At 35.1% G+C, this 27,966-nt stretch overlaps 1 protein-coding gene across 1 annotated transcript in view; it reads right to left on the reverse strand.

Moving 5' to 3' along the window:
• LOC129000296 (uncharacterized) overlaps positions 1–27,966 on the reverse strand; it is a 236,244-nt gene that overhangs the window by 74,448 nt on the left and 133,830 nt on the right. Inside the window, exons 6-7 of the mRNA XM_054427260.1 lie at positions 27,698–27,944; positions 9,327–9,514 (exon numbers count right to left, since the gene is read on the reverse strand). Of these exons, the coding sequence (XP_054283235.1) occupies positions 9,327–9,514; positions 27,698–27,944 (435 nt within the window). The remainder of the gene's footprint in view (positions 1–9,326; positions 9,515–27,697; positions 27,945–27,966) is intronic.

Genomic DNA, 27,966 nt, shown 5'->3' on the forward strand with positions numbered 1-27,966 from the left:
GTCTCTACGACACGCAAGTGAACTTATTTTTGTATTCAAATTTTGTTCTAAAATCCAAAATGGGTTATTTTGGTGACCCCATCGAGTGACACCTCATATTATAGGCCATCAGTCGAAGAAATATATATCGAAGAAAGAATATCGACGAAAGCTAGAGGTCTCTATCTCAACCCACTACAGTGACTGCAGAATGGTTGCCATTTATATTTTTCAGCCTGAGAGACCCCAAGTAAAAATATACATCAATATCCCTTATTAACGATTTTATGAGTTGCAGCATGATAAAAACTGTACCTTTTTATATACTCGTTAAATCGCTTCAGTTACTGTTACTCATTGTTATATATAACCTACGAAGCATTTTGATAGACATCCTTCCCGACTATTAGTAGTGGTAATATACGGGTTTAACGTCACTTGGGGCGTTTTTTCCCATAAGAATAACATGGGGATCATTTTTTAGCCACCAATTTCAAAAATCCTGATCTTTGCCCACATATTCCTATATAATTGTCAAACCTTATTTTTTACTTATTCCCTATAAATATATTCGATATCAAGCTAAAAAAGCTATTTTTTTTATTTATTCACCCATACAAGTGTAAATTTAGAGTAGTGGTAATATACGGGGCTTACCTCACTTAAGGTACGTTTTCCCGTTTTCCCCATAAGAATAACATGGGGATCATTTTTTAGCCTCCAATTTCAAAAATCCTGATCATTGCCCACATATCCCTATAAACTGTCAAACCTTATTTTTTACTTATTCCCTATAAATATATTCGATATCAAGCTAAAAAAGCTATTTTTATATTTATTGACCCATACAAGTGTAAATTTAGAGTAGAGGTAATATACGGGGTTTACCTCACTTTAGGCACGTTTTCCCCATAAGAATGACATGGAGAGCTTTTTTTAGCCACCAATTCCAAAAATCCTGCTCTCGGCCTATACAAGCATATATTAATGTTCAATACCATTGTTCAACTTCATTACTATTTCAAATCCACATCCATTCACATGTATATTCTCAAAATCATGCGAGGTTTGTACGCGAACTCGGGCGCGCTCCCGGCCGTGGGCACGCTCCATGCCACGGTCATGAGCGAGCTCCCGCTTCTCACTCCTGATCCATGGTCGGGCTTCTTGCCTCTAGTGGCAGCTCTTTATTGAAGTAATTTCCAAGAGGTGACACTAATATTTTTTAGTTATATATAAAAATGAAGACCACATGTCAACAGTGCTCTGCTTCTTTTTCCAACAAAAGCAACCTGATTTGTCACTACAAGTTAATACATCAAATGAAGGCAAAACTGTCCAAAGTTTGTAATTTAATCTGTGATAGCAGCATGGCTCTAAAATCTCATATATTACAAAGTCACAAGACTTGTAATTTCTGTAAAACAAATGTTGTTGGACATTTTAAAAAGACACGTCAATTCTTGTAACAATTGTCCATATACAATGATTAAATTTGTCGGTGAATCGATTAAAACTGAATTAGAAAATACTCTTCAGTATGGCCTCTACCGATAAAATGGACTTGGTAAGGAGAATCAAATTTATAAAATATTCCATGGATCAAAATGGAAAATTAGTTAATGAAAAAGAATGTATAGCGGATTTTAGAAGCCTTACTACTTTAACTATTGAAAAGAGAGATTTAATACCTCAAATTGAAAATGCACTTTTAAAGATTGATGCATCGATGCATAAATATCAAGCCCAAGGTAGTGTTATCTTTACTATTATTATCTTTTAAATGATTTTTTAATCAAGTATGTACCTTAAACGGAGGTTCACTAGTTAGAATCTTATTTTTGTAAAATAAAACATATGTCATATTATACATAGTTAAATCTCTATTGGATACAAACATTTGGTGAAATCAGGATTCGTTTTTGTCCAAACGTCATAGATGTTTATGTTTATTTTTTTTTAAATTCGCTTAGTATGCAGGTTTGCTGTGGCGAGGGTATTTGCAATATTTATGTAGGAAAAACGAAAAAACAAATAGCATCATAATGTCAAATCAAATATTATTTTTTTAATATTTCAATTTCAGTTTTTAAACGTTGTCATTATCCGTATCTCTTTTGGTTTTTGAGTTATGAACTAAAATTATTTAAATTTATTTAATTATTTATTTATTACATACACGGCAAACGCCATTTTACAAGAGAGTTGAGTTGAGATTAATAAAAATTGGTTGTGACTTACAGTGAAATAGTTAAGTGCGATCAATAATTAAATATTATAACAAGTATGAAATACTAATAAATAATATGAAATACAATAATATGAAATACGATAACAACACAGTTTTGATGAATAAATATACATGATTTACAGGACGTGACAGCTATACAGGCATGTTGCACGAAAAACAATATAAATAGACAATTTAACAACAAAAACAATCATAAATAGACTATTAACAACAAAAGCTACATAACAAACCATTTTGAACAAGACAATATAGATCATTTACAACAAAAACAATATAAATAGATTATTTAACAACAAAAACAAAATAAATAGACCATTCAAAAGTAAAACAGAAAGAGAAACAGATGAGTGACATTATTAACAAGATTTCACTACATGTGCATTCTTCTGAGTACGGCACTCGTTTCGGACTTGAAGGAGGAGACACTGCGGCCAAAGAAGTTGACGTCTCCGCAGATGCTGTTCCCTGTGCACATCAGGCGAGGTACTGGACTGTGCTGAATGTAAGAGGTGGGGTAGTGATCTCTTTTAAACAATTGTTGATGTCTGGAATGACGAGGGACGTGGAAGTCAATCTTTCCCAGCAGCTCAGGACAGTCCAATGAGCCATTTACTAGCTTGAAGAAGAATACTGCGTCCATCAACTCTCTTTGAAGAAGCAACGCGGGAGACCAAGAAGCTGACCATCCCGTTGATTTCAACTTCAGTGTAGCGGAAACCCATCTTGACTCCGATCAATCTGAGAAAACGGTTTTGGACTTTTTCTAGTTCATTAACCAATCCCAGTTGGTAAGGGGACCACACAGTTGAGTTGAATTCCAGAATTGAGCGGACGAGAGTCATGTAGAGAGATTTAAAATTGAATTTTATAATGTATGTACAATCGCCCTTATAAGTTATCAATTTCTGTGACATTTTAGTCTAATTTTACTTAAATTTTAATTAAATTAATTTGAGTTAAATTTTATGGTTATATAAACTATTTAGCTATCACAGAGAATATATTTTTAAGCTTTGAGAGAAACCAAATTAAAACTGCCTACCGTATTGTATACAAAGATGTACAAAAATGTATCCAACATTGCAACATTAATCAGATTATTTTACACCCAAGGCTCTCGGTTTTATTTAAAGACATTTCAATAGGAAATAATAGTAAGACCATTTTAAGGAGGAGTTTCATTGTATTTTTTAGGTGCTTATTATTTGTTTCCCTAAATAGCTAAAACCCTGTGATGTACTAACAATTTTGTAGGCCTATATTTGATTTTTGGGCGTTGGACTGAACTGCTATCATGAAAACATTCCTTTTAATCCATTTTGGTATTCTGAATTTGTTATTCAAAGTAATAAAAAAAAGATGTTGATTAGAGCTATTATTTTACATTATTCTCCGTTATTTCACAACCAGCATTGACAACCAGAAGCAATCATAAAATATGTTTATGTTTTATTTTTTTAGATTAATTATTTGTGTAAACAACTAGACTTTTTAGCCAACGTAAAACTCCGAATAGTGTCTACGACATAGGGATTATGCCATTTCGTATTACTAGGAGGTAATTGATAGTGAAAAAATTATTAATTCAATAATCAACCTGTGGCAGGCTTTTTATCAGCATTTAATTGCATTTTTACCACTAGCAATCAGAAAATAACCTCCTTCAGTGATATGTTTTAAATTTCACGATCTGCGCTCGTACATGTGCCGTTAGCTATGAGTGTATGTGAAAATTGGTCAATCATTTAAATCACTGTCTAAAAATAAATCAAATGCTTATGGGTTAAACTTTTGGAGCCCTTTATCAAAATATCCTTTTTAATTACAATTTGCGTTGCACTGAATCTTAAGCTTAAAAATGACACCTAAATCAGTTACAGCTTAATGAATTGAGAAGATAGATGACATTAAACAAGACAACGACATATCACATGCTTAATACTAGATATTAGAGGGTAATTATTAAACGAAGAGCCATTGATTATTTTTATAAACCAATTACTAAAATCAACTACAACAATGAATATTGGCCAATACGTAGAGTAGCACGGGGGGTAGATTTCCGGGGGTAGAATTCCGGGGTCGGACATTTATGATTTACCACTGGGGGTACATTTCTGGGGGTAGATTTCCCGGGGAAGATGTCCGGGGGTAGATGTCTGGGGGTAAATGTCCGGGGGTAGATGTCCGGGGGTAGATGTCCAGGGGTTGATGTCCGGGGGTAGATGTCCGAGGGTAGATGTTTGGGGGTAGATGTCCGGGGGTAGATGTCCGGGGGTGGATGTCCGGGGGTAGATTTCCGAGGGTAAAGTTCCGGTGTCAGGTTTATTAGCATTTTGATTAATTACAACTGTTAAGTAAACCGTGAAATGCGAGTTGATTGAACATATAATAATTTATCCATCCTAAAAGTTCACGGCCGGTAATCTACCCCCATACATGTGACGTCAAAGTGACGTAGACGTTTTTTCATGGGGGTAAATATCCGGGGGTAGAAATCCGGCGACCCCTCGTCAGTACCTTCTTATATTAAGAACAGCAGTTGGTGTGCATATTTTCAGATATGCTGGCAAAACTATTATACATATACAGTGTCTGACAGTTTCGAGCCAAAACAAATGCTTCGCAATTAAATGTCACCCGGATCGTGTTGGTCCATATGTTAAATCCAACGATTAAACCATGGCTACTTTCCACAATGGTTAAAAGTATTTAAGGTACTACCTCAACCTCACAATTTAACACTTTATATTCATTATAAAAGTGGTTGACATTTTCATTATAAAGGTGCTCTTGTCCTTTCCGTGAAATACTGAGAAATAAGGACATTAATGCGTTACCAACAGACATACACACAAAAATACAGAACTTAATTAGGGAAGCATAACAAAGTACCGTACATATAAAATTTGTATTTGAAATCTTTTTTAATGTAATCAAATTTTATCATAACAATTTATATTTGCTTGGACCGAAGCTAACCCGAAATGTCGGCTTACTATATGAAATGAAGTACTATAGACGATTTAGATTGGTAATTTATAATAAAAATTACCAAAATAGGCCACGAACTATTGATACACAAACAACGTAAACAGTTTAGACATCAATTAAATTGAATACGCCTGTAATAAATAAGATGCAACACCAACGATAACTAATTTGTAAATTACAGTAATGTGTTGGTATGTAAAAATGATTCTTGCTGCTACCAACGGTTCTAAGGAAAAGAACCAGTACCAAAAACCAACGTTTACAGTTAAGAACTATAGTACATCCGACCAATTATATGCGTCAATCAAGTCCCAAGGTTGATCTCTTGGTTTTGGATTTTCTCGTAAAAAGTTATCGGTAATCAAAGTTATTTCCCATTATTGCTTTATTTGTAAACAATTTTTAATGTAAACTTATCGGCGTAAGTTTAAAAAAAAATCTTATACAAACAACTATTTGTTATTTAATAGATTACGTATTCTCTAAACAATGATTAGTATATCTTTTAACATTAGAAGGAAATGTGACAAAAGTCACACAATGTTGTGTTTATGGACGTTCGTAATTTTATTTCTTAAGTAGGTAGGCCGTGTATTCTAGGGAAAAGGACCGGTAACTTATCAAGGATCGTCGTCGAAAAGGTTGTTATGAATAAATAATTGGGTAGGCGTAAGTACCCAAGAGATGGGCTATGGGCCTATTCGCTGTATGGTCCAGCGATTGCATCACACTATGAGTAGGAACTATTGACTATATATATAGTCAATGGTAGGAACAGAAAGTGACACATTAGAAAATCGAGTTTAGCATCATCCGTAAACGTCTGTTACAATCACCCACTGCAGTTGTGATTTTTTACTTTACACTTTACACACCGCCGTCATTGGGTGGAAACCTTTTTTCTAAGCTATTGGCGACGATCATTAATACATTTAAGTTTCCCAGCCGTATACAACACTGATTCAAGGTTTTCCTTCTGGTTATCAAAACCCAAGAACAATTTTATACACAAAGAATCTGGTTCCTGACCTGGATGATGCCTAGTTATTTAATTTCATTTACGGTTGGTTACACTATATTATTGCACTTGCGATTAATTAAATCCGTTATGTAAGAAACACGTTTTTAATCTCACTTGGTTGGGATTTGCTTTCTAAATGTGATCGAAAATGGTTACGGTATTTGTAAACAACATTTGTAAACATATCAGTGACAGCTAGAAAAATTCATCTAATGCGAACAGCTATTCGTTATTTCATAGATGATTATATGATAAAAATTGGACGAAAACTTGACAAAAATCGCACAATACTGCATTTTTGAACGTCCGTAATTTTATTTACAAAATAGTGAGGCCATATTTTAATGGCTAAAGACACTCTCGCCAATCAGGTGAGTACATTAAAATGACTTGGATTTTGATAGGTACTCTCGTTTTCCTGGAGAAGATAGCGTAAAATGCCATCTTGAGTGTTACAGACAGACAGAAAGACAGACAGACAGACAGACAGAAATAGAGATAAGACTCGTTTCTGCTTCTTTATTGTATATAACGTAAAAATAACCTAACAATATATAATTCTGAGCAATGTACAGACAAAACTCTAATTTTATTTATATAGATACACAACACGCTAATGTGGATTATTTATCAAGATTTCCTGTCACAGAAGTATCAAATGTATGTGACGATCATGAACAGTATCTGATGAATCAAGTAGAGATGATGTATCAAGAAGACTAATTGAAGAAGAAACACAAAAGAATGACGAACTTAAAAAGGTATACGATCATCTTATAGGTATCAGGAAAAACTTAAAAGAAATCGGTTTGAAAATAGTCAGATTTTCTTACAAGAAGGTTGTACATTAGAACCTCGATAACAAGACCCTCGATAACAAGTAACCCTTGTCCCTTGAAATTATTTTACCCCTAATCACATGTTATTGCAAACCTTGTTAGAAGACAGCCTTAATACCAAGTCTTATTTTATAATCCCTATGAGAGTCTGGTTATCAAGTCTGGATCTACTATGCAGAGAGCATAGCATTTGTGTACCTTCCACTTTACACAAACAAGTCTTGGAAGAGTTACATGCTGGTCACATGGGCATGACAAAAATGAAATTGCTAGAAAGAAGCTACTGTTATTGTAGGAATATGGATCAAGAATTTGAAGCTATGGTGAAACATTGTCGTTCATATCAACAAAAATTGAAAACCCCTTTAAAGGTTTTCTTACAAGGCAAGTAATACAAAAAACCATCGCTCCATTTTATCTAATGGGAAAGCTAAAAGGGGGGTCCAAACTATGAAGAACCATTACAAATTGTAAACTGATGTGTCGGGATCAAGTTAAACACTATATTAAAACAGTTAAAAAAAACGCAGCAATCCACGACTGGGAAATCACCTTATGTTCGGGAGGAATATAAGAACTGGACTATATCTATTAGTAGAAACCCCTATTTTGAAAGAGGTAGAGATACAAGTGACAAAGAGACACTTTGCTATAGGGGAAGGAGTGCTGATGTGGGACTCAAATACCCAATAAATAGTGCACTTACCCTAAATAAAAAAAAATACGTTTAGGAACATTGAGAAAAAAATGGGAAATGTTATCTACCTTGTTTGAACGGAGGATGGATGTGTATGGAAAAGACATGTAGACCAAATTAGAAGATTTTAAATATATAGGGTTAATAAAAAGACTGGAGACCCCCTGTCAAATTTTTTACGGCTCACACTAGAAAAACTAAACTCTGCACACCTTTATGGCATGTTATGAAGTGCGTTTTGGGCATAGCTGCTACTTCGTTTTCATCCTCGAAATGGGAAATTTCGGGGGAAACTAAAACATTTCAAATGGTAAGACCCATCGAGTGACCCCTCATTGTGAAGGTCCTGGTTAAAGAAAACTAAAAACGCAAATTAGGGGTCTCTATCTCAACCCAGTAAAAAGTGGCAGTCAATTGAAATTCTCAGAAGTGAAATTTATCTTACAGCTTTCCAAGTCTGGAGAACCCCTGTAAATTTTGTAACGGCTCACACTAGAAAAACTAAACTCTGCACAACTTTATGGAATGTTATGAGGTACTTATTGAGTCTAATTGCCACTTGGTTAAGAACCAAGTGGGGGATTTTAGGGGAGTAAACACAAAATGGGGGATTTTGGGGGAAACTCAAAGCTCTCGAATGTTAAGCCCTATCGAGTGACTCTTCTTTTTGATGTTGGTGATAAAAGAAAACTAACAACGCAAACTAGAGGTCTCTATATTAACACAATAAAATATGGCAGTCAATTGAAATTCTTGAAACTTGAATTGAAATCCGAACCAGAATGATCGGACCATGGGAACAGGGTTTTACGTGAGGGTTTATGGGGCAAAAATTTGTTTTTCTCATTTTTGACCCTAAAAACACAAAATTTTCCAATTTCTCTCTTGAAATTTTTAAAGATCTAAAAAAAAAATTAGTACATCAAAGTGTTTAAGGGGGAAAGTTAAAAAATTTTAAATTTAAAATTCCCATGTTTTTGTTGTTTGTTTGTTTATGGTAATATTTTGATCAAACTTGGCAAATTTATTTATTTTATACTAAGCTATTAATATTTTATTAAAAAATACATTTTATTAGTTCCCTTGTAGCAGCAAACCTAGGTACTCATTAATCCTTATGTTATTAAAATATATTTAATTGAACATCAATTCAGACAAATGGAAATTTGCTTAGTAGGCAGATTTGCTGCGGTGGGGTTTTTATGTTTAAGTACTTTTCCATTCAACCAAGTTCAAGGCAAATGTTGCGCAACACGTGACAGAGGAAACTCCCAAACGGTTGTTAAGCCCCTACACACGTTTAGGCTGATCTGACAAGCCAAGTTTAACGTGTGTAGCGGGATTAAACAAAGGGCCATATGTCCCACAGTTAAAATTCAATACACACAATACAGTACAAATACAGTGCAAATACGAATTATAACTACCCTCACCACTTTTGTAAGCTTACCTTTAAAATCGATAACCACTTTAAAATCGTGCAATGCCATTTTCATGCGATTAGCTAAATATACTACGGAAGAGGTTGTAGTGGTGGAGGTGTACCTCTGCATGATCCCACGAAGTGCTGCAGAGTGGCTGGTCAGCTTGTTGGCAGGCACGCCACCATGCAGCTGCAGATACTTGGCACAGCCTCGATTGCTCTTATATAATGCTGCATCCAGAGGCGTCATCAGCCCGCCTTTAGAACTGCGCATCACAGGGTTCACTAGTGACTCGTGGTCCAAGAGAATCTGTTCGACACCATCAGTTGGATATCAAAGGTACTTTTAGTAGTGGATCCAAATGATGAGAAAAATCCGTGTAATATATATATATATATATATATATATACTAGCAGAGTACCCGTCCTTCGTACGGGGTTGGCATATAAGTTTGAATTGCTTATTGCAGTTATACTCAAGCTTTGCGTTTGCAATGGGGGAGGACAAAGTTTGATAAAATTTGCTTCTTTAAATTGACGGTATACTATGGTATTACACATCTACCATAGCCATAATGTTCTACCTCTTCACCTAAACAATAAAGTAAAATAAAGTATTACAAATTAAAAATATCACAAATTATCCATGACATTAAAAACATAAACATAACTGTAAACAATCCTACTTTGACAGTTCTCATTGCGTATCACAGTTGTTTGTAGTTCAAGTTAGCTGTTTACATAAACTAGTGTACCTTTTGCTCGAATTCGAGCAATTGCTAAGCATTTCAGGCGTTATTTTAAAACGAATAACTCAAAGATTATGGAATTACTCAGGATGAACCTAACAGATCGATATAATCAACATTTCTTGTAAATAAGGTATAATTTTTCAAAAGCTGATCTTGTTTTTTAGTGTTTTCTACAAATAGCCTTACTCATAGCGTACATTATTTCTATTTCTTCTCCTATGTTTCCATAGTTTGGAAATCGGCTCTTTCAATGATTACTAAGAAATGCAGCACAGTGTTAATTCAGTTTTCTTTTTAGTATATCAAATTATGCAGGCTCTTTCGCTTTTTTCCATTTTAATATTTACACCAACCCAAATTCAAATAGTAAATACTTCATTTCAACCAAGTCAGTAAATGTTTGTAGCAAACTGTTAAATTAGCAAACTTATTGCCTGTTTACAATTAACATATGTTCTTCTTCTCACTTTTAATTCCTAACAACAGCTGGAGTTTCATAACGGTTTTTGTTTCCCATGTTAATCTTATGGAGAAATACGAAACTTTAAAGGGTCCCAGGGCCTCACCCTCTAATTATTTCCCTAAACAGAAAGTTTCCTGCACAACTTCACGTTACGCTCTTTTCAATGACACCAAAAACATGGCAATCGGTTCAGTAGTTTTGGAGGAGTAATTGTCACAAAAAAAAACTGCTTGCGTATTAAATAAGTACGAGAGGTCGTCCAGTGGTCGAAACTCGACCAAAAATATGTAATGTACTCACTTAACTATTTTCACCCCACACTGTAAATAAAACATGTGATTGGAGTTTCCTCCATTTGTTTTGATTTTCTGTTTATATTTCGTTGTTATTTCGTAACCAGCATAGCAACGCATAAGATCCATGTTAATTTTTTACAACTTTTAAACTTATTTTTTGTGCTTATCTTTGAGCCTATTTAAATTTATAAAGGGATTCTGCACACCTACAGGAAAATAGCTTTCCAACGGTATGCGTAGATTTTCCCTACGATGCACACGAGCTGAGAAAAAAGGTTTTAAAGAAACATGCTTGCCTATTAATATATAGATAGATAAAGGGATTCTGCACACCTACAGGAAAATAGCTTTCCAACGGTATGCGTAGATTTTCCCTACGATGCACACGAGCTGAGAAAAAAGGTTTTAAAGAAACATGCTTGCCTATTAATATATAGATAGATAGATGTAAAAAAAATATAGTGTTGCACCCTGTTGGTAAATTTTATAACTTTTTAATGCTTTTGTATATCATAGAACCAACTTTTTTAGTTGAAATAGCTGACTAATTTTTTTAATTCCCTTTAAATATGAATACTCATAAGGTTAACATGGGGAACTACAGAGCCACTGGGGCGGAGCCCGACGGGATTTTTGAGATAAGAAGAATATGCCTATATGTTAATCGGGAATGTGAGCTATCATCATGCCAAATTTCAGCCCAATCCATCCAGTGGTTTATGCGTGATTGACCTTGAAACACACAAACAAACACACAAACTTTCACAATTATAATATTAGTAAGATATATATATATATATATATATATATTAAAAATTAAAAACAAAGTTTACAAAGTACCCTTTTTAAATAATTATTTTATTTTTATTTTTATTTTAAAAAAGGTACTTTGAAAAGGTACTTTTAAAAAGGTTTAAAAAGGTACTTTGATAATTATGTTTTTAATTTTAATTATATTAGTAGACCTAAACATGCAAGAAAATAATTATTGAAATGGCTAACAACCAAAAGATAATATCCATATATGTAATAGGCTAAGCCGTATTTTGTTAATCGAACTCCTCCGTTATTATTTAACCGATTTTGAAGTTTGAGGTCTCAAAATCTAGAATATTAAAACGTAACAGGGTTTTTTTATTTCACGATTCTGAATCAACCACTCGACGGATTTTCATGATTTTTGTGTTGAAAGAAAGATAATTTTGAGAACTAGGGAATGTCGAAGCCATAATTTTAGTTTAGGGTCCCAGTTATTTAAAAATTAAGTTTTAATTTTTGAAAAGTCTAGCAGCCGACACTAAGATTCTAAACGGTTCTAAACGGTCAGATTCTAAAAGCTTTTGGTATAATATAATTTGCTTAACATAACAGCTGTAAACATTCAGCGTTTGTAACACAAATTCAGCATTTGGATAAAATTAAAAGACATACTAAGGGTTGACTTATTTATACTACGTTTAATGCTAATCATTGATACGTGCAATCCTTCGATAAGAGGATGACAGATTATACATAGTAAAATACTAGGATGTTCAAATTATTTTTTTCAGTCATCTTTGTAATCTTCGGTTTGTTTTAGTGCAATCTTTGACTTTTAACTAACAGCTGGTTAAATATAAAATGCTCTATAGAACTATGAGGTTAAAAAAACGGGGATGTTTGTTGTTAGTGAACACGCGATTGATTTTGTGCTTGAAATGTTGTTGAAAATCTCAATATTCTGTCGGATTTAACACAAAAGACGGTAAAAGACTTCATTTTTGTATTTAATTGTTGTTGTCAGTTACAAGTTTGTGTCAATTTTCTTTTAAAATGTTGTAAATCATATTTCATTTCAAATACCTAACATATTTTCTTTTCTTTCAATTTATTTGTTTACATTTTTATTTTTTGAAATTAATTCAGATCAGATGTTGAATCGTGACACTGCTACCAACCGAATCATTGTAGATCATAATTAATTACTCAAAACTAAATTCTGACCAAAAGCCAGATGTGTCTACTGAGACGTGGCAAACTGTTGCTGCACTTTCTAACAAAAGAGGATCAAGTTTGAATATTAAAACATAAAATATTATGTCTTAAAGACAAACTAATGGCAGAAAATAATGGGGAGCCAGACCTACATTTTTTTTATTTACCGGTACACAAATTTTGTTTTTTGCTGATTGTTATTCTCCTTTTAATTCCCTTTCAAATTATATGACATTCATATATGTGATTCAGATGTAAGCCCTTTGAATAAAATAAAACAAAAGATCGCGTGAGCTAGTAAAGGTTAAATCCTGTACTGTAGTTGTGCCAAACAGTATTAGATTTTTTATAAAGTTGTTGGTAAGGGCGTCAGAGGCCCTAAAGTCTGTTTTTTCTCTATAAGGATAGCATGGGAGATAATTTTTGTTTATAGAAAAATATGTTTTTACTTGAAAATAGTCAAAGTATACTACATAAGAAATTGGTTTGTATTATGGCTGTTAATGTATACTGAAGTTTAATCATGTTTTGGGTACCTTAAAATTTACTCATAATGGACCATACTACTTTATTTTAATGCTGGGAATAGTAAAATTTAGAGAATAAGTTACCATGATTTACAAAAATGTACTATAATATTTAAAATCACAAATCTTTGACATTACTGTAATTTATTTGATACGAAACAACTGATATACCAGGCAATTTATAAATCAAACAAATCCTCTACTTCATGTTTGTTGTAATACTGTACAATAGTATATTACGTTACTAGTCCTGAAAATATGTATTTACCGGACGAGTGTGGTTGTTCCCTTACGAGTTCGGTAAACACATTTTGGACGAGCTACGTACGATAGTTAACGCCATACTACTAAATCCGTACCAATCGTTATATATTTTACCTAACCCGCCTAATGTTAAACTTCCCTATCCCAAGCGTGATGTATATAACTTCGTTACTTCTCGAGTGATGTAAAGTTGGAAAAAACTCACTCGGTGATGTAATGAAACCCATTTAAATAACATTGAGTGCTTAACTTAAAAAATATACCTCTATGGAGCCAACGACGTTCAACGCTAGAAATCAGCTGCGCACTTGATTTTATTGTTATGTTTTGAAGAATTTTCCTAACCTAGCTTTTGTTTGTAAATGAACGTTACTGTTAGAAGATGAGTGAAATGGATAATGAAAAATATTGTTCGTAACCTCCTGTATATTGTCGGGTCAGGTAAAATCTTGTACGTTACACGTTACGCAAGAGCGTGTTTACATCACTTCGGTAAATTATGCAACTCGCTTCCGCTCGTTGCACAACATTCACCTGCGTGATGTAAAAACTCTCTTACTACACTTGTAAGGTAAATAGCTATTCACCAACTAAAGGACTAAAAATCACTAGTCATGTTTTCGTTTATAAACACTCATTGCCACCTAAATACAGTATAATCAGCTGATGGTGTCCGGTAAAACTCATTGCAGTACAGTAGTACGCAATGAAACCCCATTTGAATAACCTGGCGGCAAACAGCTGTTTTCTGGACTACATCCTTGCGTGGGAAGTTCTTCAAAATAATGTAGTGTGGCGTAAAAGTTGTTTTTTACCAATAACGTGTTTATTTTTTACTTTTGAGTTTATTTTGAATTTTCGCTATGAAATTACTAAACCAAATAACTTTTATGTAATATTTTTTTATATAAACAAATAGTATTCGAGAATTAGTGCAAGAAGTTAGCGAAGAGCTACAATCCCCAAAACAATAACAAAGATTTAAAAAAAGTTAAATTCCATATTGTTTTGGGGATTGTAGCTCGTCGCTAACTCGTTCGATTTGAATGATTAATAGGTCAAATTAAAGCGCTTACATCACAGAATATATAAAGGCTAGACTGAACTGCAAAGCGTTGATAAGAACTGGAAATATAAGAAAAAAGGTGTTTAAAAACATTCCAAGTACGAAACGTCCATAAGAATTGTATGGGGGAGAGTTTTCGTTTGAATATATCTTCACAACGTAAACAGATATTTAAAAACTGATTTCGGCATTGAAATCACCGTAAAAATCTGGTTTATAATGATGTGTCACAACGTTATCATTACATTTAATTTTTTTATCTATATCCAATATGGTGTATCCAAGATGGTGGCCAAAAATGAGTTCCCTATGCAAATTAAGTACTGACCACCCAATAAACTTCGGTGGTCGGCCCAAGTCAATATCTCACAAAACTTTGAATATTGGAGACCGAGACTGGTTGTCGCAATATTTAAATTTAAATTTGTTTCTACTTAAGTAAATGAGTTGAACTTTATCCCATTTACATTTTTACCTTTTTGTGTACATTTGCTTCAATTTTCAAAACGTTCTTGTAATTTAAAGTATATAAAAAATATATTTTATATATTTTTGCAAATGTGACGACAAGCCCCTGGGTCGGGGTTGGTTGTCTCACAACTTAGGGTTGGTTGTCACATACATTTTATATGAGAAAATTGTTGTCAAAGTCAAAATAACAAAATATTTTTTTGCTATAATATTTGTTAAGTACAAATACATTTTATGAACAATGTAAGTAGCTAAAAGTATTCATAGAAGAATTATTGAAAAATTAACATATTCTGTCCATTTTATTAAGGTCGGGTCGTCATTCACTATCTGCATCAACAAAGTTGCTTTCACATTTTCGACAGACAACATTTTTTATCCATCTGTGCAAGCACAAGGAGTCCAAACATATACAAAAACATGAGTGGTCTTCTTCACTTTCAGAACCTACGTCCGCCTTGATTTTTGTGTTTTTTTGCGCACCTGTTTTTTATTTATCTCGTTTTCTTTGAGAATGTTTTTAGGAATGGATTTGGAGTGTTTTGTATTCGTGGAAATTAGGCGGGTGAATGATTGGTCCTTCCTGGAATTAGGGACACCAAGATAACTGCGCTGTACGAGCACTGCGCTGTACGAGCACGCGCTGAAACAGCACGACACCAGAGCATACATACATACATACAGAGCAGTAAAATTCGACAAACAAAATATTTTAAATGACAAACTATCTTTCCAGTCAAATTATATTTATGACACGGCAATCAAGGTACTTGAGAGAGAGTCGGGAATGAATGGGGACAGCTGACTGATAACGAGAACAAAGGGAGTGACGTCACAGCGCCGACCGAACACGTTGACCGGCAGTCTAGACGCTACATTCACCCGGTCGTGACGCATCATCCTAAAGTTACCAATTAGTATTATCATCGTTCTAAATGTACCTTTTTTATGTGTCGATGTTCGTGTTCGTGTGCGTGTTTGCGTGTGAATGTACAATGTGTGAATCGACGACCTTCAGATGAAGTGATTATTTTGACATCCAACTGGACGCCTGATGATGACTTCTGTATGAAGTCGAAACTAGTTGCGTGACAGAAATTGCAACAATTGGATTACTAGAAGTAGGTATTTAAACCAATTTATATGATTTTGTCATTGATTATAAGAAATAAGTAATATTAATAGAGAGATAAGTACACCACAGAAAGTTAGACCATTATTGCTGTATAGGCTACTAATGAAAGCTCTGCCCACGAGGGTTTTCCGAAAAGCCTATCAATGTAAATTATTTTACTCCTCGATTTTTAGCGAATTTCCCATATAGGGAATAAGCTATTACCGTAGTACTCACGGTAAGACCTGGTCCCGGGACCGATATAATTTTTCGTTTTGAGGTCCCTAGAGGCCAAAAACACCATCCGTTCAAATTCATATATATATATATATTTATTTATTTATATATATATATATGTGTCCGTTAGCGCGATAACTCAAGCAAAAATGATCCGATTTTGATGTGAAATTTGATACAAACGTGTAAACCTACGTTTATTTGAACGAGTTCGCGAACCAGTATAATCGGACCATGGAAACGGGTGTTTATGGGGGGTTTTATGGGGTAAAAATGGGGGTTTCCCATTTTTGACCCTAAAAACAAAAAAATTGCAATTTCTTTTTAAACCGTTTTGTAGAGCTTAAAAAAGAAATAATTTTGTATATTGAAGAGTTGTTGTTTGCCTAACGGTCACGGAAAAAATTAAAACAATAGGGTAATTTATAATTCTGATGTTATTCTTATGGATAAAATTTAAACTGTTGTAGTTTACTTGTTTATAGATATATATGTTGATAAAATTTGGCAAATTTATTTATTTCATCCTATACTACTGACATATGATCAAAAACACTTTTTACCTTACCCGTAGCAGCAAACCTAGGCACTCGTTAATCTAATGTTATTTAAATCTATACTAATATATACAAATGAGATGGTGTGTGTGTGTGTGTGTGTGTCTGTCTGTTACCTAATAACGCAAGAACCACTGAGCCGATTGAAATACTAGGTGGCGTTCGCAGAGGCATCCACAAAATTGAGCGGAGTCATCAAGGGTTCATATTATATTGTTTTTGTCATACTGCAGTAAAAACAGTCATTTTTAATGCATGCGTTGCGGGTCTAAAGTAGCATTTTTACTCTTTAGGAAGTAAAAATCGTTTTTAGCCTCTATAGAGTAAACATCATTTTTAGCCTCTATGAAGTAAAATTCAGCTGTTGTCAACTCGGTTGTAAATTTCTACTGTAAACGATTGCATGTATCGAAATATGTATCGATTCGTGCTTCGTAATAATCTTAACCTACCGTCTACAGTACCATAGTATTTTAGCATTGCAGACACATTAATCCATTCCCACACTCAACACTACTCGCCATTACTACGTCCTTCACCACCCCCTACGTCGTGGACCTGTCTCCCTCTCTTCCCATAGCATTTTAGGATTGCAGATACATTAATGTAATTGCCATAGACAGATCCCACACTCTGCACTGCAAGCCTTACTACTTCCTTCACCATTTCCTACGTCATAGACCTGCTTCCTTCCCTTCTCATAGCATTTAAGTATTAGATACATTCATCTAACTGTCCAAAAGGTTCCCCCACTCTGCACTGCCAGCCTTTACTACTTCCTTCACCACTTCCTACGTCGTGGGGCATGTTTACTTCCCTTCTCATAGCATTTTAGGATTGAAGATACATTAATATAACTGCTACAGACGGTTCTCACACTATGCTCATACTTTACTACTTCCTTCACCACTTCCTACGTCATGGACCTGTTTCCCTCCCTTTCCATAGCATTTTAGGATTGCAGATACCTTAATCTAATCGTCATTAACAGTTCCCACACTCCAAACAACTCGCCTTCACTACTTACTTCGCCACTTCCTACGTCGCAGACCCGTTTTCCTCCCTTTTAATAGCATTTTAGGAATGCAGATACCTTAATCTAATTGTCATAAACAGTTTCCACACTCCGGACAGATAGCCTTGACTACTTCCTTCACCACTTCCTACGTCGCGGACCCGTTTTCCTGCCTTCCCATAGAATTTTAGGAATGCAGATACCTTAATCTAATCGTCATAAACAGTTCCCACACTCCGAACAACTCGCCTTCACTACTTCCTTCACCACTTCCTACGTCGCGGCCCCGTTTTCCTCCCTTCCAATAGCATTTTGGGAATACAGATACCTTAATCTAATTGTCATAAACAGTTTCCACATTCCGGACAGTTAGCCTTTACTACTTCCCTCACCACTTCCTACGTCACGGACCTGTTTCCCTCCCTTTCCATATCATTTTTGGGTTGCAGATAACTTAATCTAATCGTCATAAACAGTTCCCACACTCCGAACAACTCGCCTTCACTACTTCCTTCACCTCTTCCTAAGTCGCGGACCCGTTTTCCTCCCTTCCAATAGCATTTTAGGAATACAGATACCTTAATCTAATTGTCATAAACAGTTTCCACACTCCGGACAGCTCACCTTTACTACTTCCTTCACCACTTCCTACGTCACGGACCTGTTTCCCTCCCTTCCCATAGAATTTTAAGAATGCGGATACCTAAATCTAATCATCATAAACAGTTTTCACACTCCGGGCACTGGGCAGCTCTCCTTGACTACTTCCTTTACCAATTCCTACGTCGCGGACTCGTTTTCCTCCCTTCCAATAGCATTTTAGGAATGCAGATACCTTAATCTAATTGTCATAAACAGTTTCCACACTCCGGACAGCTAGCATTGACTACTTCCTTCACCACTTCCTACGTCGCGGACCCGTTTTCCTCCCTTCCCATAGAATGTTAGTAATGCAGATACCTTAATCTAATCGTTATAAACAGTTTCCACACTCCGGACAGCTCACCTTTACTTCTTCCTTCACCAATTCCTACGTCACGAACCTCAAGCTAGTGTCGTCATTTGATTATATTTATGATGCATACCGTTTCTGTTCTAATATCTGTGAATTAATGCTATCAGCTATTTCTTTATCTACTGCATTCAAAAGTCAACAGCTGATCACATGTTTTTGTTTCTGTGTCAAATACTGCTTCCATAAGAATTACATTGAAACTTTGAGACCCAGTGGGGCGGATTCCTGAGAGACTTTTTTAACGCCATATAGATGTTGGCACTCACCGATATGGTCTTTATCACCATGCAAAATTTGAAAACGATTGATTCAGCCGTCTAGGAGGAGTTTGCGTATTACGAAATGCATAAGAGTCGACGTATAAGAGCTTCGCTCGCTTCGCTCGCTCCGCTCAAAAATTTTGAATGAAGGTAGCTTATATACTTGTTTAACATATAGGCTTAATTCCTGTTATTATATTTCCCTTGGGCTACGCCCCATGGGCTTCCAAAGTTTCAATGTTTACATTTTGGAAGAATGTAAAATAGTAAAAAGTATTAATTGAAGTCAGCTGTAAATACTATAATTTGACAGTTCAAACAGCAGAGGTTAATAGGTTTAGCTCCTGCTCCCAAGATTCTAAAGGTTTATGATTATGAGAATAGTTTGATTAATATATTTATGAAAGTATACTTATTTTCATGGAAACAGAAGGATCATTACAATGCATAATATTTTCGAATAATTTTGATACGGTACCGTAGCTTTATGTTTACCAATTTGAACTGATAATCAAATGTTTGGATCGGGATTTTAATACATTTTAAAAACTAAGAAATGTGTACTGGTGCAGTTTTAAAAATTTTACTGACTCAATGTTTACACTTATATTTGTGTTTTAATTCAATTTACAAACTAAATTTCAACTATACTTACTTTTATTCTGTCCAGAGGTCCAGCTACTAATTATATTTTCTTCTATCATCTACTTCACATTCGAATTTTTTAAATTTAGGTAAGGTTTTTTTAGTAGTTGTATATTTACAACACTGCTTTAATTTGACTATGGAGAATATCACAAAACTAAGATGCGAGCAATTCACTTTTGTATCCAAAATCTGTAACGTAACTATGTTTCTTTACTTAATGTTTTATAATGATGTAATTTAATGCAAATACCTACACGTTTTGGACTATGGAAAGAGTTAAAATAATTACTGTTATGTATTTCGTTGTTGATTTACATTTAAATTGGTGAAATTTTTGCCCTGATTAACAATAATAGTGGTAGGCTTTCTAACAAAAGGTAATACAAGTTTTCCATTAGTTTATATTTGCTTATTATTGTGATATATACACACTGATCTGCAGGTAAGATCGAACTTTGAAAAAAGCTCATTATATTAGCTACGGTAAAACATATAAATTACAGTATATGTGAAATCAATATAAACAGTTTTTTTTGCTTTACTACAGTGCTTTATGTTGTGCGATTATTTTTCCTTGTTTACTTTATATGTACGTTTTTGAACAAAATAAATGTTTAAGAAAGCTTATCATTTGAAAATTGAATCGTATAGGTACATTATTTCCATAAATGCATCAGCGCCTCATATAATTCGTACTAGGTAGTCTTATAAGTTAGCCTAGCCTTAAAGAAAGATATTTGTCAAACTAAGAGTTTCAATTGAGTTATGTTCCTGAAACCAAAGGTGAATGTGTAACTATTTTACACAACAGAATTCAAGATCAATTTTTTTCGCTTCAGTGTCCTTTCCGTTGCGAAGCACGGGTACAACAGCTAGTTGGCAATAAATATGTCTTATTTATGGAAGTATTTTAGTAATAATGTAATCAGACAAGTTGAAATTTGCTTAGTCTGCAGGTTTGCTGCGGCGGGGGTATTTTTAAGGATGAGAAGGAAAATGACAATTTTTAGTTTTACATAATCTTGAGAGCTTTTGGTTTGCAATACATGTTTTACTACTTAAACATTTTTGGATTAGGCTTTGAAATATTCATTTTATTAAACAAGGGGATCAAGGATAATCAGGAATCACGAATTTAAATTACTACCACAACCTCTGGCGGCTTTTATCCAGAGATAAACAGATGGATGACATAGATTAAGCACAATGCTATCATTGACCCAGGATACTGCAACCATCCTTTTGTAAAGAAATAAGAAATGAGATATTTATTTTACCATTTTGTTACATTAAATTGTTTACAAAGTCTAAAACGTTTGGCGAATATACATTTTGTGTGGTTAAGTATGGATGCTCTGGTTTAGGCAGAATATCAATTTTATTTAAACTAAATATCTTTTGGTTTGAGTAAATGAATATGGAAAATTAGGATGTGCATAGATTCAATAAGGGTGGGTAATTATCATGGATAGTAGAACACGGAAAACGCTATGGATAATAAACATGGACCAATTACGTCACTAGCTTACTAGGTGTTTATACTTGTTTTAATTCTTTCTACAGGTTTCTTCGCCTATTTATTACTCATAAATACAATGCTAAATGCTCACATTTTTTATAATTTCACTCTTTTTGTCGCAGTTAGAAGAATTGTCGTAAGCCTTTAAATCAACCGTAGATTTCGACGGGTTTCACCTAGTATACCATACTGTCCCAGTACTGTAGTACTGTATTGTTCAGAAACTTAAGCCTTGACTGTGGAACCGAGAAACCTTATTGCTTTGGGTTTGAGAATAGAGTGCCAAGAAAATAGGTATACGGGTCATTTCAAGATAACGGAGGTCAAGATACGAAAGAACAGAGAGCTAAGAGGAATGTTTAAACACCCAGATATGTGGGTGCTTTCCACAAGTAAAAGGCTCAGATGCGTGGAGGAAAGAAGATACACCAACTTTTAATAATAAGTTAAAGCGACTTTGTTATATATGACTTTGTTATAAAGTTAGGATTGTGCACCTGCAAGTAGTGCACGCACTTTTACACGTTCTCCTTTACTATTCTCGATTAGGACTATAGCAGTCGACTGCAAAACTTGTGATGATGATATTGGGTCCTCTGCATTACTTAGATCAACAGATTTTAGATGCAAACCCTTGTTCAGACGCATTATGACTAGCAGAGTCAGATGTTACTTTATTCTTGTCACATGTTTCCCAATTTCCTTTTTCAATTCAATATGAATCATTGTGTGATGGTTTTGGTTACACAGTTTGCAAGTAGAACCATTGCAATCAGTAGCAGAATGGTTAGGTTTTAAACAATTAAAACATAGTTTACGCCTTTTGACAAGATCTATTCTGTCAGATACACTCATGCTACTAAATTCGGCACACTGATAAATTGCATGATTAAGTTTTTCACAGATTACACAAACATGAGTAAAAGAAGACTTCTCCTTTTCTTGGTTAAATGACCGTTTACTTTGAACACCTCTATTATTAGAATGACTAATGTCATATGCAGATGTTACGCTTGAGGATGCCAAGGCATTAATTCTCTGGATAAGAAACGATTTTAGCTGCTCGAGATTAGGACTATCCTGTTTAGTTAAGGACATTCCCCATTGTTTTCTAGTCTCTCTATCTAATTTGCTAGTTAGTATGTACACAAGTATGCTATTCCATTCACCTACATTTTCACCTAATAGCTTAAAAGCCCTAATATGGGTTTCAGATTCATCAACTACAGTTTTCTAAGTCTTTGTGAGGACTCATTTTGTAAAGGTACTTGACTGATTAATCCTTTTAGGTGAGAATTTACAATCAGCCTTTTGTTGTCATACCTGACCTTTAGAATGTCCCAGGCCTCAAAATAGTTTTGATCTGTTGACGGAAGTGACTGCAATAGTTGGTGGGCCACCCCTTTTAGAAAAGATTTGCGATAAAATAGCGTATGGATGTTTGGGAGTGTCTGGTTGTCATGGACAATAGATGTAAATAACTCGCTGAATGAAGGCCATTCCTCAATATTCCCATTAAATGATGGTAGATGTAAATTACGTAATTTGACTTGAGGAATAGGGTCAACTGAAACACTTTGTTGAATATAATTAACCGAATGGACGGGAGCTAGATTAGGGATGTTAGTTCGATTTTCACACAGTAAATTTAATAATTTAGCTTTAGTTGCAAAATAATCATCTTCGAAAGCTCCTAAAATGTCATCATTAGTTTGTTCATCATCCATAATGCTAATTTCTTCATGAATTCGAACATACCGATCAAATAGTTCATATAGCTTGTCTCGCCGTACAATCAGGTTTGCCCTATCTGTACTGGTAATACTCACATTTTCTAGGTAGGTTTTGATTCTGGTGAGGGATGATTTCACTGTACTCCTCTCTTTTAATAACGTTGATACTCTTTCCTGGCTCATATCGCGTAGCGTGGAAGGACCATAAAGAAATATTGATTTTACTCAGAATAAAAGTGGACTGTTTTACATTGTTTTTAATCACTCACAAACTCATATTGTTTTAAATTTTTCAAGTAAACAAAAAACACATTTTTATAATTAGAAACAAATGACTTAATAAACCAGAATGTAAAGTGCTAACTGGAACAAGTGAGGGGGGACATATTTCGATTCCGAGGATAAACATGTGCCCGTCAGAAACAAACCTACCATTTAAAAGGGAAAGATGTCAATTTCCTTTAGCTTTGTCATTTGCAATTACAATCAATAAAGCTCACGGGCAATCACTTAAAAGAGTAGCACTGTTCTACCCAGACCAGTTATCAGTCATGGGCAACATATATGTTGCTTTAAGTAGGGCTACATATTTTGATGGTGTACGCATATTTATCACGGAAAATTCTGACCAGGGTAATCTTCCTGAAGGTGATGTAACGACTAAAAGCTTAGTAAGTTATTCAAGGAAGTACTTTTGTGAATAAAATAGATTTTTTAGTGTTTATTTTTAAAAGAAGTTTCTTCAAGAAGCATTTTTATGTTCTTCAAATATGCTACATGTTGGTTTTATTAAAATGTTTTATTAAATGTGTTTTAAAATCTTAAAATTACTATAAAATACTTGATACTGTAACTTATTAATTTGCTAAATATAAGACATCTACAGCTAGAAAATGGATGGACTGCTTTCCTTCGTCAATAACACGATGAATTTGTTTTCTAAATTCATATGTTATTTTGCGGCACGTTGAGCCGCACGGGTTCAATAGTAGTTTAATATTGCTCTTTATGAGTACATTTTATGAGGGAATAATTTATCTTGGTTATTTGAAGGTAAGAATTTGCCACAGGTACACATATCTCGAAAATTTTCTAAAAGACTGTTTCTGTTAATAATAATTGTTTCTAGTTTCAAATAAAGCGTAAATTTACATTAAACTTAACCTCTGTTAAACTTTGTTGTTACCGCTTGTCGTCTGTGGAACGGCCTACCCCTGCATTCGATGGCCGAGGGTAGCAGGAGCGTTGTTGTACACCCGACTACCCAAAAAAAGTGGAGCTAGGTCTCGGCTTCTCGAAGGAAAGTTGGTGTCACCAAATCTGAAAATGACTTTCCTAAGATACAGCTGCTTTATTGCAGTCATGGAGACTCCTGCTGTATAGCCATGTTATATTTTTTAATGCCTTTCCTAACTGAATTTTATACGGGTGTAACTTCAAATCTGGTTTCAAAATGCAGTGAATACTGGTTCGGGGTACATTCAAAGCAGCAGTGTTTTCTTACTGATCAATGTGGACTATCCTCCACAGCATCTCAAACACGCTCGATATTTTATTCAGAACGCAGTTCTCTAAGGTGACCGATGGGACGAGGTTTCATAGTTGATCTAGTAGCTTTAAATTTGCGCACCCAGCATTTAGTTATTTCCACTGATGGCGTTTGTTTGAGATCAAGTCTGCATTGAGCGCAGAGGTGACGTCAAACTGTCATATAAGAAAGCGTTTGGTAATAGTCGTGTACACAAAAATCACGCTGCTCACCGGAAAAGATATCCATGGCAAATGACTTTCCACGGGCATGGCTACAATCCCTGATAAGCTTCTTATATCATCTATCTTGTACGTTCGGCTTTATCAAAAATAAAAGTGCAAACCTTTCTGGGACACCCAGTACATTGACTACCGGCACATTTGTTTAACTTTAACATTATTGTTAGTGCTGAAATATGAATAAAACTTGAATATAACAGCAATAAACTTGTAAGGAATGTAATAAAGATTAAACCGTATATTGACAAGATAGTTTTTAATTTCGCAACACGTTATATGCTTATGAAAACTACATATTTGTAATGAAAGAAATTACGTAATTTTTGTTGAAATGACAGCTAACATTTACATTTCAAATAACATTTCAAGTCACGTACATGGGAGTAAACAAAGCACTAAATGTGAAAAATGCAATCGTACAGAATAACTACCAGAGTTCACAAGGATCTTGCCTATTTATGTAAGTTCTTGAAACAATCTTTACAATGAAATGGTTTCCCAGGACACGATTCACAAAAACATGTTTCACTGGCTCGATTTGTCCATCTTGCAACCCTAGTAGTGCGTACACAATCTTTTGTGTACAGCTGCATCCTTGTAGGCGAGCCACACATTGACGACCGCGACGACCGCTGTACCCAGTAGGAAATCTTCTGCGACCTTATGGTACCATCGCATAGATTTTCTAATGGCTGTGCTGTATGACGACATCTGGTCACTGACATCAATCCCCCATCTTCGCCTTGTTGTACTCGTCAATGACAAGAGGTTTGAGAATGGGTTCGCCCTGCCTGTTTTTTTCCCTGTATCAACATAGTCAGGAGGATGTTTGGTTGACATCATTCCCACTTCCCTCTTATCAAACCATTTGGTGTAAACGATACCACTTGGGTATTCAAGACATCTCATTTCACCCTTCTTCATGTGGTTATCGGAATTAATGGTTTTTTTTTATGAGGGAACCAGGCCCTGTTGCTGATAACACTTCCAACAAGGTGAGTATTCCTTGCTAGAAGCATGTGGGCAAGATCAATGGAGGTATAAAAATTATTAACATACAGTGTATGCCCTTGGTCAAAAAAAATCTCTCGAGGTCCATTACAACTGATGCTGCTAATATCAGGCTATCTTCAGTTCCTGGCCCAGCGCCCATGCAAACTTTCATCTTGTACGTGTAGCCAGCAGTGTCGCATATCTTAAATACCTTAATGCCGTACTTGTGGGTTTTATTTGGAAGGTATTGGCGAAATATAAGTCTTCCTCTGAAAGTGATCATACTCTCGTCGATAACCACATCTTCGCCAGGAGTTTTGTTAGTCTTGATGGAGTTGTTCAGGATTTTGATCAGAGGAGATATTTTACCTAGTCGGCCATCTCGCTCCATGTTCAAATTGTCGTTAAATGTCAGAATCTCAAATGTAATTGGAAACGGTTTCTGTTCATTACCTTCCCAGCAACAACAATATTCTTATACAATAAGTAGTCTGTCAGCCGTGGCATTGGCACTAGACCAATATATAATAAAAGGCCGAGAATTTTTTCCATCTCATTTGGATAGGTAGGCCACCATTTACGGAGTCTGCTACTACGATTCAATCACAGTGTACTTATAACTTGATAAGCATTACGAGTAGTTTCATCTACCATAATTTCCATTAAATCATCTGTTAAAAATGCATAAAAATATTCTTCTGGTTTTGCATTTTGGGGCAGGTCAAAAGCAAACCTTGATGATAATTCAAAAACAATATTTTTCTGTTTGCCTTCAAACGGCTGCCATTTATCAAGTCCATCTTTTTTCATCTTTAACTTTTCGTTCTGTGTTTTCAAGCCTTTAAATTTTTCTCCTAAGTTAATAGTGAAATCTTCCATTTCTACATTTACATCATCACTTTCACTCACTACAGTCATATTTTGACTAAGAGAATCAATCATTTCATCCGTACCATTCATACTTTCTATAAAACCAACCTCATTGTCATCGATGACACTGCCTGCCTCTGAGTCATCACTACGGTTGAAATCCGGGTCATCGTCTGTGTCGTCCATCTCACTGTTTACATTACTGCCCCAACCATTATCACTTACACCATCCATATTTGGGTCAAATTCACTAGAAGGAGCTTCGATTGCTCTTACTATATCATCACTGCCTAGATTATCACCCATATAGAACTAACCTAATACAACGAACCAAACTTCCCAGACAACCAAACGAACCTGACAGAAAACACAACAAGAACAACAGCTCGAGGTAGGCCTAGACTCAGACTGACATAAAGGCGTGAAACTGATGGCGGGAGCATTGCAGATCAGCGAAAAAATGGACCAAGAGCCTTTGCGCGGGAACAGCTGAGACGTGAATAAAGTGAATATTCGTTGAAAAATATCGCTGCCGACCCGATCGGTCACATATTTTTTAACATTTATTTTTACAGTTCCAAAGTATATCTTGTTGTATTAGTATTGTATTAGTATAATATAAACACAATTAAAGTTGAAATATCGAAATATAAATAACAGTAAAAGTTGGCATTACGCCGAAAATTTGAAAATAGGCCTCTGGCAGCTAACGTGTTAAATTATAGTTAACTGCAGTATTGTCAATTCCAATAATATGCCAGTTTGTTTGTTTTGATTTAACCTCAAAATTTGACAGGTCTGAACACATGATTGCACTACTGTCAGAAAGGTCCATCTTCAAAGATATTCCACCACACCTTGACCGCTTCTAGCTAAAAAAATCTGCAATGACAAATAGTTACACACATTGGTCGTTTAACAAGTTATGGCTGGTAGAGAGTAGTCTCACCTTGCAGATCTCAACGTTGTTGTTGATGGCAGCGATGTGTAGCGGACAGCGACCGTCGTTGTTGGACGCGTTCACGGCGTCAGGACGCTGAGAGAGCAGCCACCGCACCAGGTCCTTGCGACCTGACGCCACCGCCTCGTGTAAGGGGTAGTCTCCTTTGACGTTGCGTGCCCACATGTTGGCACCTCTGCTGCCGAGGATACGCAGCGTCTCCAGCTGACCTTTAGCTGCTCCACAATGTGCTGGCCTGTAGCGCAGCACCCACAACT

The sequence above is a fragment of the Macrosteles quadrilineatus genome, unplaced genomic scaffold, assembly GCF_028750875.1.
Source record: "Macrosteles quadrilineatus isolate MER2022 unplaced genomic scaffold, UCM_ALF_1.0 Scaffold_1__1_contigs__length_201487025, whole genome shotgun sequence".
Lineage (NCBI taxonomy): Eukaryota > Metazoa > Arthropoda > Insecta > Hemiptera > Cicadellidae > Macrosteles > Macrosteles quadrilineatus.